This window comes from Alosa pseudoharengus, unplaced genomic scaffold (assembly GCF_046254945.1).
Source record: "Alosa pseudoharengus isolate Yale_2024_CS ecotype anadromous, Long Island Sound unplaced genomic scaffold, YU_APseudo_1.1 YU_APseudo_1.1_scf_23, whole genome shotgun sequence".
NCBI lineage: Eukaryota > Metazoa > Chordata > Actinopteri > Clupeiformes > Clupeidae > Alosa > Alosa pseudoharengus.
In genome coordinates, this window is record NW_027468685.1 from 30,961,234 (window position 1) to 30,978,122 (window position 16,889).

Sequence of the window (16,889 nt, forward strand, 5' to 3'; positions counted from 1 at the left end):
ATTATTTGATGCTTATCCAAAGCGACCGACAGAGCTTTCAATTAACCACATTATAATCAATAGGGCAAAATCATAATTGTGTATCTGTGCCGAGGTTCCTAATTCAAGTCCAGTGCAGAACTGAATAAAAGAATCATCAAGGAGGTTCCAGATGTGAGAAACTTAATGTGCCTAAATATCTCCAACCTCAAGTGTGTAGCTAATAAGGAAATAGAATTGTTATTTAGACAAGGTGAACTTCTCCCCACTGTGGAATGCAGAAAGGAATGCTACAAGGAAGGGAATTCAAACACACTCAACACCGTACCATCTATTGATGTCATTGTGGTTCATTGAGAATGTTCGTATGCATGGGCGGATTATGAACTTTCGTGCCCCTGGGCCCAGATGTATTAAGGGCCCCCCACTTATTGTCGTATATGTGGGAGGGGGGGTTTGGGGGTCCTCCCCCAGAAAATTTTTAATTGGTTTGATGTGATTTTCTTGTATTCTGGTGCATTTTGGGGATTGCCAATACTAAATTCAATCAGATTCATAGCCTACATCCTGATTTGTTGATATTTAGGCAATGATTCCATGCAAAGGCTTGGGCTTCAGGGCCCCCTGACCCCTTTGGCACCTGGGCCTGGTAGGCCCGTGCAGTAATCCATCCCTGTTCGTATGTGTGTGTGTGTGTGTGTGAAGGTGATTGTCTGTGTGTATGTGTGTGTGTGTGTGTAGGCTGTGTGTGTGTATGTACATGTAAATTTGTGCAAGTGCGGTGTGTGTGTGTGAGTCTGTGTATATGTATGTACGTCTGTGTGTGTGTGTGTGTATGTACAGTACGTGTGTGGGTTGTCTGTGTCTGAAGTTAGATGACTGCAATGTTGCCAAACAGGAAGATCATCTCAACAACACTTTCATATATCAAAACCAAACTTGATATGTGGACTGGTGGGTTCATTGCAAAAACGCATTTGGTGCCCTTTGCCCTCTAGGGGGCACTGCATTCAGCAAACATGCCTTTTGGCTTTTTGGATGTTGTGTTAATGCATGTAGCCTAACTTTTGACTCATATGCCCGATTTTCAAAAATGAGGTACTGTTATATAGTAAAAGACTACAATTTGGCCCCTGTGATACCACATATAATAGAGTATGCAAGTTCATGTAGTGTGATTAGAATTTACATTTACATTTAGTAATTTAGCTGATGCTTATCCAAAGCGACCGACAGAGCTTTCAATAACCACATTGTCTGTGATTCCACACAACTTTACCTGTGAGTGAAATAAAAAAAAAAAAATTGGAGTTAGATGACTGCAATGCTGCCAAACAGGAAAATCTTCTCAACAACACTTTCATGTATCAAAGCCAAACTGCATTCACAAACATGCTATTTGGCTTTTTGGATGTTGTGTTAATGCATGTAGCCTAACTTTTGACGCGTATGCCCGATTTTCAAAAATGAGGTACTGTTCCTTGGATCCTCCCCTGTCTGTTACCGTTGGTGAAATTGAGCCAGTACATGCATTTCCAGTGTTTCCCATACATTGACTAATCTGTGGCGGGGCGCCACGAAATAAAAATCGGCCGCCACAGATGAATATTCTATGTTTAATTTAATTTAAATTAAATATAAGGTAAAATCCTTGCATTGCCATTGAGCTGCGCTTTTTACGCACGCAGCCTTTCCTTGCCCCGCCCCGCTCTCTCTCGTAGCCCGCTGCCACTCTTCTGCATGTGCATTTAACAAAATATTCACGATTGTTGAAGGATTGTTGTTGCCAGGCCCGGGGTGGGTAATCGGGAGAATCGGGAGAATTCCCGGTGGGCCGCTTCACTTTTGGGCCGGTTGAGGAAAAAAATATTGACATTTGTCACGTTAGTCTAACTTCTCTTAAAGTAGGCTACACGTTCCGCATTCTGTGCATGGCACCGTTGCCTCTGCATGGGTTGTAGCCTACCGTGTGAGGGAGTTCTCCCCTCCCAAAGAGAGTTGGTTGGGTCCATATAGCCCGTCTTTTCCAAAAAAGTTTTCTCAGATACGGATAGCCGGGCCGGCCCTACAGTAGCCATATGCGTCAGGAAGGATGGATGGTAGAAAGAGGCCAGGAGGGACTGAAACGGCCAGGTAGATGCTGCTAAATGTGCCAAGCTTCTAGATTAGGCCTACAGACAAAAGTGGCAACTGGTAAAGAGAGATAGCTATAGGCAATGATTATTAGCAGTTATTGGGCTAATATTGGACGTTTGTAACGTTGTCAAGCTATTTGCAAGCAACATATTACATTTCTTAAAATATTAGCCTTTTGTATCCGATTCATAGACTTTGCAGTATGCAAATATTTATAACAAAACTGAAGTTTGATCTGTGTAGGCCTATGCGGTAAAAATTGTAGCCTCTGAGCAGCAGATCAACCATTCGACCACTGAAAATGATGAGCCCGAAATTAGTGATAAGGAGGCCATGACTACAGGGACAAGTAGAGAGGATAAATTAAAGTTATTTAATGTAAGAAACCTATATGCCTTGTTTGCTTAAAAGAGGGTGTAGTAAAGGAGTAGGCTAAATCACCAAACAACAATATAGCCTACCCATGCAAAAAACATGTAGCCTAAACATTAGTTCAATATGCCTCTTTGTGGAAGCGTGGGATAGGCTACATTTCAAAGGCTTTCTTTCTTTCTGTCTTTCTGTTTTTGTTAACTTGTGGAATAGTGGAATATTTTTTGTTAACTTCTCAATTGAAGTGAATTAATATAACCTTTACACATTTGTTGAACCATGGTACTAATAAAAACTACAGGATAGTAAGAGCTGAAATGTTGCTTCATTTATCCAATTTCCACCACTATGGAAAACGTGGGCCGGTCTTGGGCCTGAAACTCCCGGGCTGAAAAGTGGCCCCACTCCGGCCCTGGTTGTTGCCACATAGAAGCATTGCATAGAAGACGTCTGGCTAAATTGCTATTAAATCCGCTTAGCATCGTGACCATGCTGCGCAAATTTGTTCAAAACTGCTGCATTGAAGTGAACTCTGCTAAGGTCTTATCACAACATAGTAGGCTACATTGAAGAGACTAAACTAAGTTAAGTTATGAAATCAAGCAGTATCTCAAAGCTAACGTTAGAATACTGTTTGGATGTCGAATTTAGCATGCTTAGCCTACTTACAGCTGCTTGTCAATTTCGTTGAAGGGCTCATTTTTATGGAATCAATTTTGTGTCAAAAAAATTAAAGAATACTTATAAAATAGCAAGCAAAAATCCAAAATCAAAAATCAAATCAAAATACCAAATAGAAAAAATCAAACAAATTTTTTTAACTCAATTAAAAAATACAAGATTGCAATGAAATCATTTGGGTAACCGTGTAACATATTTGTCTTTGCCTCTTTCTCAGTTTTGTTTGCTGCTGTTTTCTTTGATTACGATTCCAGCTTTCTCGTTTGCGCTCCCTGACTTTTTGATTGCGGTTTTGACACAAACGTGTCGGGGGCATAGGTCAGGGGATTTCCTTGGGTGCATTCCCATTGGCTTATTTATGTTTGACGGACAGCTAAGCAAGTTTACGATTCAGTTTATTATTAACAATTGTAACTATTACTGATTGTACATTGTTGTTTACAGGAGCAAGTACGAACTGAGTTCTTACAAAGAATACAACAAAGATTCCTCTTAATGTTGAGAAATGAAGCAGTAGACCTCGGCTATCTATTAGATGTTGCCCAGCAGGAATGGAATGTTAGCTACTAGCTAGCCTACCGAGCGGGGCTCAAGGCGAGGCGGTGTGTCTTGACGTGAGCTAGCCGGTTACCGAGCGGGGCTCAAGGCAAGGCTGTTGTGATTGTGCTTGACTGGGACTAGAGGTTACCGAGCTGGGCTCAAGGTAAACCGCTCCGTGTTTGTGTTAGACAGAGGCTTGACTTGGCTGAGCTGGGCTCCAGGCGAGGCTACCGCAGTGTTTCCTCTAGGATTTTTTTAAGCAGTGGGGGCAGGCCTGTCCGAACAACCCCACCGCCCCCCCGTCCCACGGAACTGACAACTGACACTTCGCTGCAACACAAACAGTTATATGTATTCACTTCTATTCACACACAATGAGGCATTATTTTCAGTTGTGATTGAGCTGTATATTTGGAGAATCTACAACAGGTCTGCACAATGAATTTTGAAAGGCAACTGCGACTATTGTGCGTCTGCCCCATTTCTGATACCGTGGGGGAAGAAAATTAAACCGTGGGGGGCCGCCACTACCAAATCAACGTAGAGGAAACACTGCTACCGTGCTTGTGGACAGTAACGTTAGCCAGTCACCGAGCATGGCTCAAGATGAAGATTCCTCTTAACGGGCTGTTCAGACTACACTCTCGGATAAGTTGGATTGTACTGACGACCTACGTGTAACCTGGAGCTTGTTGTATTCTTTGTAAGAACTCAGTTCGTACTTGCTCCTGTAAACAACAATGTACAATCAGTAATAGTTACAATTGTTAATAATAAACTGAATCGTAAACTTGCCTATGTCCTGCCTTACCTAGGATTGCATTCTGCCATCAAGGTGCGACGCACCGGTGATGACGTTGTTACAACCAATCAGAAGCAGAGTACGGCATTCGCAATACGCTTGCTTAGCTGTCCGTCAAACATAAATAAGCCAATGGGAATGCACCCATGGAAATCCCAACCCCCAGACACGTTTGTGTCAAAACCGCAATCAAAAAGTCAGGGAGCGCAAACGAGAAAGCTGGAATCGTAATCAAAGAAAACAGCAGCAAACAAAACTGAGAAAGAGGCAAAGACAAATATGTTACACGGTTACCCAAATGATTTCATTGCAATCTTGTATTTTTTAATTGAGTTAAAACAATTTGTTTGATTTTTTCTATTTGGTATTTTGATTTGATTTTTTTTGCTTGCTATTTTATAAGTATTCTTTAATTTTTTTGACACAAAATTGATTCCATACATTTTATGGACTCTGACACTGAATGTTTGCAAAATCCCGATGTAAATGGAAAAGTGTTTTCCAAAATTCAAAAGTGCTTGTCCCAAGGAGAAGTACGAACCTTTATTTTAACTATGTAGAAAACGTTATGAATTGCATCCACACATCAGCAGCCTTTCAACTGTGTTACAATTGCAAGGGTTCCCTCAAACGTCTTAAAAAGTGACAGGCACTCAATTAGACCTATACACTACCAAGACGATCTTAATCCCCCCCCCCCCTTGTCAAAGTCAGCTACCGCCACAAATTGAATCCAATTCTGTGGGAAACACTGATTTCTATAAGAAAACTATTTAGTAGGGTCAATTTTTGGTGGCCATCTTAAAATATGGCCACCATCTTGGATTTTCCAGTGGCCAATTGGACAAATTGTTTTAGCATGCCCTAGAGAACAACTGTGCCAAACTTGGTGCTTGTATCACTATTTGCATGATTCCACTGAAAAACTGCTCTTAGCCGCCCTATAGATGTTTTGAACTGAGCACTATAACAAGTTGGATAGGCCCTTTTTCTCTTTAGTCAAGCAATGATTTCCAAAAAGAACGGCAAATGTTGATTGATCTCACCACAGGACCTTTTTTCACTTTGCCTCAGTCCATTTTAAACCAGCTCAGGGCCAGATAAGACGGCGGTATTTCTGTATCACTTTCAAATACAATTTCAACATGTTGCTGGTATCAAATTCTAAATGAACATATATTTTCCATGAAATAGTCATATGTCATTTTCAACATTTGATGTTTTCTGCATCCTTTTTGCAGTTAAATATGAGTTTACAAGATTTGCAGATTAGAAAATTCTGTTTTTAATTGCATTTTACACAATGTCCCAACATTTTCTGATTTTGGGTTATATCTGTGGATACAACGCCAATCCTTACAGAAAAACAATTCTTTGCAACAATTGCAAAATAACATCTATGAAGGCTGTAATGATACTTCAACTGCAACCAAAATTGTGATACAACCATCCACAATCTTGTGTTGCGGTTTGAGAAGACAGAACTACAGATACAGCCCCTTGAGTTTTCAATGCAACCAAACTCATTTTTTTTTTTATTTCAGAGTGAATTTTATAACACATAATTATTGTTCTATTCTATGTAGAGCATGATGGGCATAGGCTACATTTCTTAACTTTCTGACACTGTTGCGTAACAAGAAACTTCAATTTCATATACGATACTGCATCAGTTTCATTTGACATTCTCAGATTTTGAGAAAGCTTGTGTAACAAAAAGAGCTCTCCATTGCAACTCCATTACGATGATCCGTAAAGTTGAACTTTATCCAAACATAAAATGAGCAACTTTCTCTTACGGTTAACACACAAAGATAAAAAAAGGACCAGTGATGAACAATGCTGAATGAAGGGTTAGATTCTTTGCTATTTGCAATCTACTCCCTCATCTACATCTGTTTTACTCCCCAATCTTATGTCAATATCTGTTGCTTTTAAACAACTGCTATCAGACTTGGCATATGTCCATCTTCTTCTTTTGGTACACATAAAGAAGAGATGTATATTTCTGTCATCTCATTACTGTTTTAAATTATTTGAAAGGAACAGCAGAGAGAGTTTTTTTTTTTGGGGGGGGGGGGCAGGGGGAGTACTTTGTATCTGTTTTAACAGAATATTTTTCATGTTATCAATTAATTAGTGTATGAAAATGCACTGTTCTGTTATCCGAAGTCATCTTCTTCCTCCCACAAAATCTTGTGATTTTGTAGAGCATGATGGGCATAGGCTACATTTCCCTGCACTCCGATGATTTTATGTGTGTATGCATCATGTGTGTTTGTGTGTACAAGAGATGGTAACATATGTGTGAATTGGTGAGTTATTTACTCTGTATACCCCATGGAACAACAACAAAGTCACTCTCTACAAGCTTCAGAACATCTTATGTTGAGCAGACATCCCACATCTTCTAAATGTTTACCATCTTCTCCTAACTCTGATGAGTGATTTAACAAATCTTCGAGAGGAAGCAAATAATCACTCTGTCTTTAGGGCAGCCGTCTAGAGACATCAACATTAATTCTGTTTACTAAATGGTAGAAATGCAGATATGCAAAATCTTTCTCTTAGACTCTGGAGCTAAAACCAAATAGCCCAGTGCAGTATGATCTGAACTGTGAATCAGGCCTGGATGAGAAGAGGACATGAAAGGGAACGTGATAAAGCACCATTCAGATATCTGAACTTTGCTTACATCATTTATACTCACACCTCCATCTTTCTTGTCTTTCTCTCTTCTTGCACTCTGCCTCCTCTCATGCGTGTTCACTCTTCTCCTCTTCCCTAACACCGTCTCCCAGTTCCTCTTCTGCCCCACCCCTTGGCCATCTTTTCCTCTGTTTTCACTTACTTATCCCAGGTGTTCTGTTTGAAGAAACAGCCCAGAAGACACCAAACACTAGACCCGAAAACATTCTTGTTCACATATTAGTTTTAATCAGCCACAGTTACACAATACAAACAACAGCAGTCTGGTCACTGCTGACCTTATCCCTATGTCATAGAAAGTAGGACCCAAATAAGATCAGTTCCTGAGCAGACAGAACAAAGGCAGAGCTCGAGTAAAAAATGATCAGCATCTTAGATAACAGCTTTTACTCTTTATGTATTGTCTTAACTTTCTGACACTGTTGCGTAACAAGAAACTTCAATTTCATATACGATACTGCATCAGTTTCATTTGACATTCTCAGATTTTGAGAAAGCTTGTGTAACAAAAAGATCTCTCCATTGCAACTCCATTACGATGATCCGTAAAGTTGAACTTTATCCAAACATAAAATGAGCAACTTTCTCTTACGGTTAACACACAAAGATAAAAAAAGGACCAGTGATGAACAATGCTGAATGAAGGGTTAGATTCTTTGCTATTTGCAATCTACTCCCTCATCTACATCTGTTTTACTCCCCAATCTTATGTCAATATCTGTTGCTTTTAAACAACTGCTATCAGACTTGGCATATGTCCATCTTCTTCTTTTGGTACACATAAAGAAGAGATGTATATTTCTGTCATCTCATTACTGGGAACTGTGAACATGTTCAGGGGTACGTTTCTAGAAAGTGTAGTTGGCTAACCTCCGTCGCAACCTTTGTAGTTCGCTCCGTCATTATTGGATTTGGTGTTTCTAGAAAAAGTAGACGTCTCAATCACAAAAAGTTTGGTGGTTTGAACTACTGCCTCTGGGCAGTCGCACTTGTCGTTCCTTGGTAGTTCCAGTTGGTGTCTGGAGCGCCTAACCAAAAATTACGAGGTGGTTGTTTATCTTGTGACTAAATGATTGATCTATGTTGTAGGTTAATTTTCATTAAGAGACTGAGGGCCAGATGTACTAACGCTTTTGTGCCCACTTCAGGCGCATTTGTTTCGCAACGAGCGTGTGAAATCATGGCGAGGTATGTACAAACAGGCAGCACTGAGGTAAAAAGCGCGACTGCCTGTGGCGGGAGCTGAACATGGCAAATTGCGCTTTTCCGTGTCATGCATATGCATCCATGGGAGGGTCAAGGAGAAAGCGGGAGTTTAGCGTAAAGAGATGGGAGGGGAAGCGTAAAGAGCACCTAATTATGTATTCCGTGGTATGTACAAAAACTGCTCGGGAAAGTGCACGTCTGTTCTGCGCCTAAATATTTCCACCTTGTTAAAGCAGGTGTTAATCCAAATTGTGGTCAATAAGCAATAATGCATAAGAGAACCTTTCAAAGCCAACAGAATCACTATTTAGAGCACCAGTTTTGAGTCTTTCTACTATATCAAAAGCAACCTAAACTTTTGTTGGCCTAATGTGTTACTTTCACGTCATCCACTTAAACTTTCCTACTTGGTAGATTTGACCAATATTCTTTAGCCTATGTGCTCAAGTAGTGTGAGTAGAACTACTGATCATCTCCCTGCTTGTTGACATCTTATCATGTATTGTATTATTTCATGATCGCTAAACGCTTGATTCTTTTTAACGTCGTCATCAGTTATCTTCATTCAACTGCGCTTGTATGTAAGCTATGCCGTTCAGTTGTGAACATTTGTAAATTGCGGTAGGGGGCGGAGAAAGGCGCAGATTACCCGATGAAGTGAAAGTTGGATGAATACCCCATACACTTGCGTTCGCTATCTGCGGTGTGGGTCTGGCGCTGATAACGCTACATTCGCAAATGTACATTCATCTGGCCCTCACTGTGACTTCCCAACTGGGCTCATTCTTGCTATTTATGTTAATTTGAGTGTTGACTTCCTTTTTGATAGGCTAGTGTTATAATTTTCACACGTAAATATAATTTTCACAAATACATTGTTAATCCAATATCCATGCTAGCGAATACCTGCACCAACAGTAACAGTAGGTCAAAATCAAGCTTATTCTGTATAACCTGCGATCACTCAAGAACATTGTGGACAATAGCTTGAGCTTTCTTGATCTTCATCCTAGAAATAGAAAGACAGTTTTTATTTTTAAATCACAGTTGGGGCGGTGGTAGTGTAGTGGTTAAGGAGCTGGGCTAGCATGCAGTAGCCAGAAAAGTTGTGTTCAGTAGATACAATCTTCATAAAGGTTACCGCCCCCATGTAGGGGTAGGCATACTAACAGCACACAATGGGTGAAATCATTTTGGGGTTGAGCTTGTTTCTGAACACAATGGTTTCAAGGAATTGTGTTTACTTAACTGTCCAATGTATGTTATCTTAATTCTCCCTCGATTTCTCCATATTGACGACAAATTTCTCTGGTAGCTAACATTTGTTGTAGCTTCATTAGCTTGCTAATTGGCTAACTTTATATTGTTAGTGTAACATAACCAACTAGTAGGCTACACATTCATTTTTAAAACTATTCATACGGACGTTCATGTGAGAATAAATTAAAGTGCAATTTATGAGTATGTGGTGTTATGACAAGGCTTAGCTTGCTAAACCGAGTTTAACAGTCTGCCTGTGTAACTGGAATTACCAAAATTAGGGAACTTAAAGAAGCCCTGTGCAACAATTTTAGCAAAAATGACCTTAATTATGCAGGTTGAGAGTCGTTCTGATGGATCTACAACACTTTCTGGGTTTGGTGGGTGCTTCGTCTCCCTCTATCGCTTCTCAGCGGAAAAAACGAATATGCAACTTTCTGAACCCGGACCGGGTAAATCCGGATGTAACTCAGCGGAAGTATCCAATCGCGCCTCGAAAATGTAGTCAGATTGCAGTTTCTAAGAAGACTGCAAAACGGACGCCGACTTGGCTTTGTTGCTTTTGAAATTGTAAGTAGCCTACCCTTGGGTGAACTTCGTTTTTGTAATGTGGTTTGATAGTCTCTTGAACAATGTGTGGTTTGATAGTCTCCTGAAAAAAAAAATGGTGACGAAATTGTGAATTTCCAGAGCGTGTTACTCCACACTCGGCAATCGACTCCCCTAAAGATGCCAGCTGCAGCAGCAACATTTACGGAAAGGTACTGGCTTGATGAAATTCATTCTGGACTCTCTATCCGACCACATAAAGACCTCGGGATACTTCGGTTTGGCTTTAGGGACCCTCTACTCACTACCACGTGTAATGTTGTTTGGAACTGTAGTAGAGGTATAAAAATAGCGTTTTGTAGCGGCGAAATGACATGCCCTGGTCACTTCCAGGCTAACGAGTTTTGACTAAAAACGGTAAAATCAAACTTTCTCAAAACACACCCGAATGACATGATTTTGATGTCAACTCAACGTATGTACTCCCAATCCTCCGTAAATTGATCTAAAGTGCATTTTACTCCGGATAATTCCTTTAAGCTCTCTTTTGCCCCCCCCACACATACACACACACCACCACTACCATACTTTATATTTTAGATTATTACCTTGTATATACTCTTATTGTTATCATTATTGCTTTGATCTGGGATCTACTCTGTATTATTATCATTATTATTATTATTTTATACTATTATTTTACTATTGTTTTATTATTATTTTATTTTACAGCACTTTGGTCAACTGTTGTTGTCTAAATGTGGTATATAAATAAATTGACATTGACATTACTTTCAATGCTTTCCTGCCTTTTGTAATGTACACCTAAAGTTTCTGCCGGTCAAAGTCTATTGGGCTGATGGCTGACAGATCTGAGACATCCGTTGCTAACATTAACGTTAATGTTGCGGTTTTGAGGAACTGCTGATGTGAAAGCTGCTAGTGCCATGGTCAGACAGGCCAGGGCCTACAGAGTTAGGGGCCAAGGGGCCTACAGAGTGAAAAAAAAAAGACCGGCCGCCTACCAGAACCAGCTGTCCACTGAGCTGCTGCTATCATGCTAAACATGCTGTTTGTATGTTGTTCTATGAACAATAGTACAGTCACAGAGCTCTAATCATATCTGTAAAAATGTTTACCGTTCATGTTAATGTTTCATTTTTCAGCACTGTTGGTTGATCCTGCAGGACTTCCTTTACCTGAAACATCAGGTACAAAATGGTGTCTTTGATATAGAATAGGTTCTGAAAGTGCTGTAAGATGCAATGCAATGTTACCAAAAAGTCATATTACCAGAATCATCATTACCACCTTCCTTCACTGCAACATGAACGCAATAAATGAGTGAAAAAAGAGAAAAAGATTACTTACACAATGCATGCACAACACAGAGTTAAAGAATGGTCATCACTACATTTAATGAGGTTAGGCTTTGTGTTTGTAAGGCCGAGAAGGAGAACATCTGACAATATTGCAGGTCAGGCATTTCTACACAGCACGTGGCTCATGGATAACAATATTTTAAAGCTCCTGACATGTGCACAATACAATAGCCACAGAGATCAAATATATATATAGTATAGGTATAGTATAATCAAATCTATGAAAATGTCTACCGTCTGCAGAAACGTTTTCAGCACTGCTTCTGGGTGATCCTTCAGATGAATTACCTGAAAGAACAGGTGCAGGATAACTTTGTTATAGCATAGGTTCTTAGGCCTTGTTCAGACTGCAGCCCAAATCTGATTATTTTCCCCAAAGCCGATCAGCATCATGTTCCAAATGTTCCTTTGATATAACATAGGTTCTAAAAGTGCTGTATGTAATGTTACCAAAAGGTCATCTTACCAGAATCAGAATCACTCGGCTGTGCAGGCTTGGGTTCCATCTGAATCACTGCTGGTGCTGTGGCTTTTACAATAATAATATAACACAGCATAACGTTACGTTATGTAAAGTAACATACAACAGGTGATAATACTCAGACTTATTAGAACCAAATTGTATCACTATGTCCATTACCCAGCAAAGGCTCGTTCACTGCAGGTTGAGGTGGAGGTGGATGTTGAGGTGGAGGTGGAGGTCGAGTACCTGAGAAATCAGAGGATTTCAATGATATCACAGATAGTACTCACACTGTATCAGAAAGCTAGCCTAGAAATCTAGACGCACCCTAGCGGCGGCAAATTAATTTGCTCAGCTTGTACGTCTAGTATCGAACCATAGGAATTTCTATTGGCTTAACACCGTGGATGACGGCCAATCACAGCGCTCTATTTCGTTAGAGAGTCTTAAGGCGGGCTTAACAGGATAACGACATCCTGCGACGGTGAACAACAAGGAAGGTGGCTATGGCAAACGAAGAGCGGTTGTTTGAATCGGCGTTGGCGTCAACTTTGGAGGAGTTGGACTTTGCTTTGGAAGTGCTTTTCTTTGAAAGTAGATCAACACAATGCACTTAAGTCATTCCTTTCGAAGAAGGATGTATTTGCCGTTTTGCCGACCGGATACGGATATGGTCGTAGCGCTGGCCTATTGCATGCCTAGGCAGTTTGAAAGACAATTCTCTGCCCGCCCCTTGGATTAAGCGAGGTGAATGATTCGATGCCAGACTATACATGTCAATGATATAGGATGGCCCGCCAGGCTACCAGAAAGCTACATAATATAACCAAAAGTAATAATACTCAAAGACTTATGAAAACCAATCTTAGGTTAACAACAAAATGTACATCTTCTGACCTATTCAAGAATAGAGAATAATCAACAAGGAAAATGTATTCTAGCAACTATAGATTCATGACAGTTTGTAAATGTCATGAGCCCAAACCCCTGTTCATCCCTACACTGCCTCTCCATCTTCATTACACCACAGTCAACTGATAACTCACACTATGCATGCACGACACAGAATAAAAGAATAGTCATAAGTATATTTCATGAGGTTAGGCTTTGTTTGTCTGACAACAGCGCAAAATCAGGCATTTCTATAGCAACTGGCTCATGGATAGCAATATATTTTTTTAAGCTTCTGTAAAGACAAATCACTGCCAGGTCAGTGAAGATTTGTGTATGTAGATAAATCTTGATGTTGTCTTTTCACTAAAGTTGGCAACTTTCCTGACCTACCTTAAATTTATGGTGCTAAAAACCAACACATTTGGTCCTTGCAAATGGAAATTATGTTTATTTGCTACAGAACAGGGAAGTGAGATTCATTATAGTGACATGAGGAAGACTGCCTCTTACTGCCTCTAGGAAAGGATCATGATACGAGTGCATTTAATACAGAATACTTACCGAAACCATTGTATTTGAGACGACCCTTTTCAAACACTGGGAGAGAACGGGCAAGGAGGAGAGAATCATACAAATGTACAGAAAATGCTTAATAAAGTGCAGTGTCCACTTTGTTTTGCAATTAATTAACAACTATCTGTAATCAGTTTCTGTTATATGGCGAACTTACCAATAACGCCATTTCTACAAGCAATGAACACGCCAATTGCAAGTGGCATCACCATCAACAGTACTATCACCACTCCCACTATTGTTCCATGTTTGAATGTGGTGGTACCGTCAGGGCATAATTCTCCATCTGTAACCACAGGTGAAAATGTGCTTACATAGAACATCATTGCTCCTCAAGCCTTATTGTACTAATAGATCAAACCCATTCTGGCTGTACAACTATGATGACTGTCAGAGCCAAGACATTTCTAGCATTTCCTTCCATGAAATAATCCACTACTGATATTGATTTTAGACAAACATATGAATATAAAATACAATAAATCCTTTTTATTGAAGAAATACAAGTCAAACACAAAGATGTCAAATAAAAATAGTAAAGATTAAACCAAACAATGCAATCTTACCTAACTCCCAATTTCTTATAATTGGTCCTGTCGTCAGGGTTCTGTGGTCCACCATACATCCATAATCATTAATCTCTGACTTTTTGGCGTGCACGCTCACTCTGGTCTGATGGGTGCCATCGCCATTGGGCAAGACATCCACACTTTCTCCTTTCTTTATAACATTCTTTCCCTTCAGAATGGTGATGTCAATTTCTTTGGGGAGGAAACCTGTGGCCATGCAGGTCAACTCGAATGTATCTGGAAATTTGGTTCTTTTAGCAAAAAGACGAACGTCTGGTGGAGCTGATAAACAAACAAGCAAAACCAAAATATGTTCAATACATTTTAACTATGTTTAATTCAGTAAAGTACCCCTAAACAAGTGTTAACAGTACTCACAATATTGTGTTTGTTTTCTTAATTCTTCATCCCCATATGTTCTGAACTTCTCCAGCCAGTCCACGCACTCCTTCTCCAGGTAGCCCTTGGTGTACTGATTGAGGATGGGAACCCCATCCCACTTCTGTTTTGTGGGTACAGCTTGAGGAGTTGGGGCAACCCACTGCATTGATGCATCATCAAAGGAAAGGAAATCCTTTCCATCATAGCTGTATGCATCAACACCGCGATAGAACTTGAAAGAACCGTCTGCCATTGTGTCAACCTCACATCCATGTTTCCACATAAGGACATGAACATCTGAGGAAATGATAAAAGCAGGTCAGAATAAGCATTAATAAAGATGTGTCTGTTGCTGTCTATGCAGTCAGGATGTGTTGGGACTCACCAGATCCATTCTGTTTCATGCGTTCCATCAGAATGTTCACATTGACTTTGAACCATTGCTCTTTGCTTTTACGTGACTGGGTGCCCTTTTCCCAGTAGTCCGCTGGAAGCTTTTCTTTCATCCAGTCCTGTTGAGGAATCTTGACTTGGTCTTTGCTGTTATAGTAATCAATCTTTCTGTCGTCCAGTAGGCCCATGGCAGTAAATTCAAAGATGCCTGGTGCATTGACAGCCTTTGACAGGGCTGTGTACACATAGTACAGTGAGTGGCGTTCTGGGGCACCTTGTCCAGCTTTTCAGGAAAAATGAATTAGAAGAACATAATATCCAAAATTGTCAGAGCAGAAAACATTTTACAACTTAATTTAAATTAAAGGCGCTCTAAGCGATGAAACGCGTTTTTTAGGCTAAAACATTTTATGTCACTTACTGCAAACAGCACCTAACCAACCGCCTGAATACACTGTAAAAAAAACACGATCTCTGTGGACAGCCCTGGCTCCAAGAACGGCAACAAAAACAACCTGGGCAATCCTAGACCATGAAAACATAACAAACTGTTCCAGCAAATCACAGAAGAGATGCACGTTTAGGAGAGTTTTAATTGCATTGGAGCAGCACGGGAGGGAGGGGGAGGAAGTAGCGAGCTAGCTCTCTTTTTTGTTTGAAAGTCAACAGAAGTGACTTGTCCAGCATCACTTAGAGCACCTTTAACACAATTATCCAACTTCACTGGAGTAAGAACAAGCTACAGTGATACCAGACTTTGGAGTAACAACACAGTAACTCGCACTATCTACAATAGTATTATACAATATATATATATATATATATATATATATATATATATATTTGCAGCATAAAACCCACCAGAAAGGTTTTAATTGGAATAGGTCTTTGATTAAACTTTGTAGTAGGCCTATTCAACATTTCTGGGTTCACAATGTAGGCTAAATCCAGTCACGCTATCCTGCAAAATATTCAGTGGTCACCGCTAGTCTGAGATTTACAGCTCCCATGGACTCCCATTCAACACATAAAAACAATACTATGAAAATATGCTCAAACTAACGTCGCTGACTTATGCCAGCAACCATCTCACTTTGATAATGAACTACATTTTGGTACAACATACAGCAAAGAATAACATAATTTGGTTAAAGCAATGTGAAGAAATCATATGACAAGAATCACAACTGTAAACCCAGCAAACAAACAAACGTTGTCACCAAAAGAGAAGTTATTCAAACAGTTAAAGACAGATTTATTTTGCAACTACACAAATAATTTGTTTGCAAGTTTTTATTTTTTTCTTTGACTTTATTATTATTATTATTTTTTATTTTGTATTTGATATTTTGATTAATTTGTGCGTGACTATTTTGTTTTGAGTCTATGATCTTCCTTATCAAAAAAGAAAGATGATAACGATGGGCACAAAAACAATCCTCCACTTCATCGTGCTCCACCAGCCGTCTCTGTTCCCCACTAGTGGGGCCCGCCCCACACTTTCAGAAGTTCCACTGGTTTTACATTGGCCTAAAGTTAGCAATTGATTTCAAAAAAGCCTAACGTTATCTCACCCAAACATATCGGTAGAATGGCACAGACCGTCAATAATTCCACGAAACTCATCATGTTCAAGTCGAATCCACAGGTTAGTTAACTTTGTGTATCGAAATTAAGAGGAAATTCTGTGAGGACTGATCCGTCCTCCATCTAAAGGAGAAGTGTGAGTCGACAGGAGAGACGAGGACTTTTGGTGCGGTTTGGTTACCTGGAATAGGGACCGCCCCCGTGATTGCGTTTTTAAATCCACCCACAACGGCATCAGTTGTCGTTAGGTAGCATCAAGTTAGCGAGGTTATGGTAAGGCTATTATGGTATTAATTGCCTTTGTCACAGTTGTTACATCTTAAGCTATATCTTTGTGTGATCGTGTTTTGTTGGAGAAGAGCAGCAATTATTAGCGTGATCTATTCAATAAGCTATATAGATAGGGCTGTCTG

General features: G+C 40.0%; 1 protein-coding gene across 1 annotated transcript; it reads right to left on the reverse strand.

The window, feature by feature from the left end:
- Positions 1-7,424: 7,424 nt before the first annotated feature.
- Positions 7,425-16,613, reverse strand: LOC143141102 (major histocompatibility complex class I-related protein 1-like). Its single transcript, XM_076302365.1, has 12 exons — positions 16,464-16,613; positions 14,882-15,172; positions 14,494-14,793; positions 14,113-14,397; positions 13,704-13,832; positions 13,535-13,570; positions 12,257-12,325; positions 12,083-12,145; positions 11,851-11,904; positions 11,528-11,554; positions 11,374-11,433; positions 7,425-9,434 (listed from the first exon to the last, which is right to left on the reverse strand). The coding sequence occupies exons 1-11, from the start codon at positions 16,516-16,518 to the stop codon at positions 11,390-11,392; spliced, it is 1,353 nt and encodes a 450-aa protein (XP_076158480.1). The 5' UTR covers positions 16,519-16,613; the 3' UTR covers positions 7,425-9,434; positions 11,374-11,389.
- Positions 16,614-16,889: the final 276 nt, after the last annotated feature.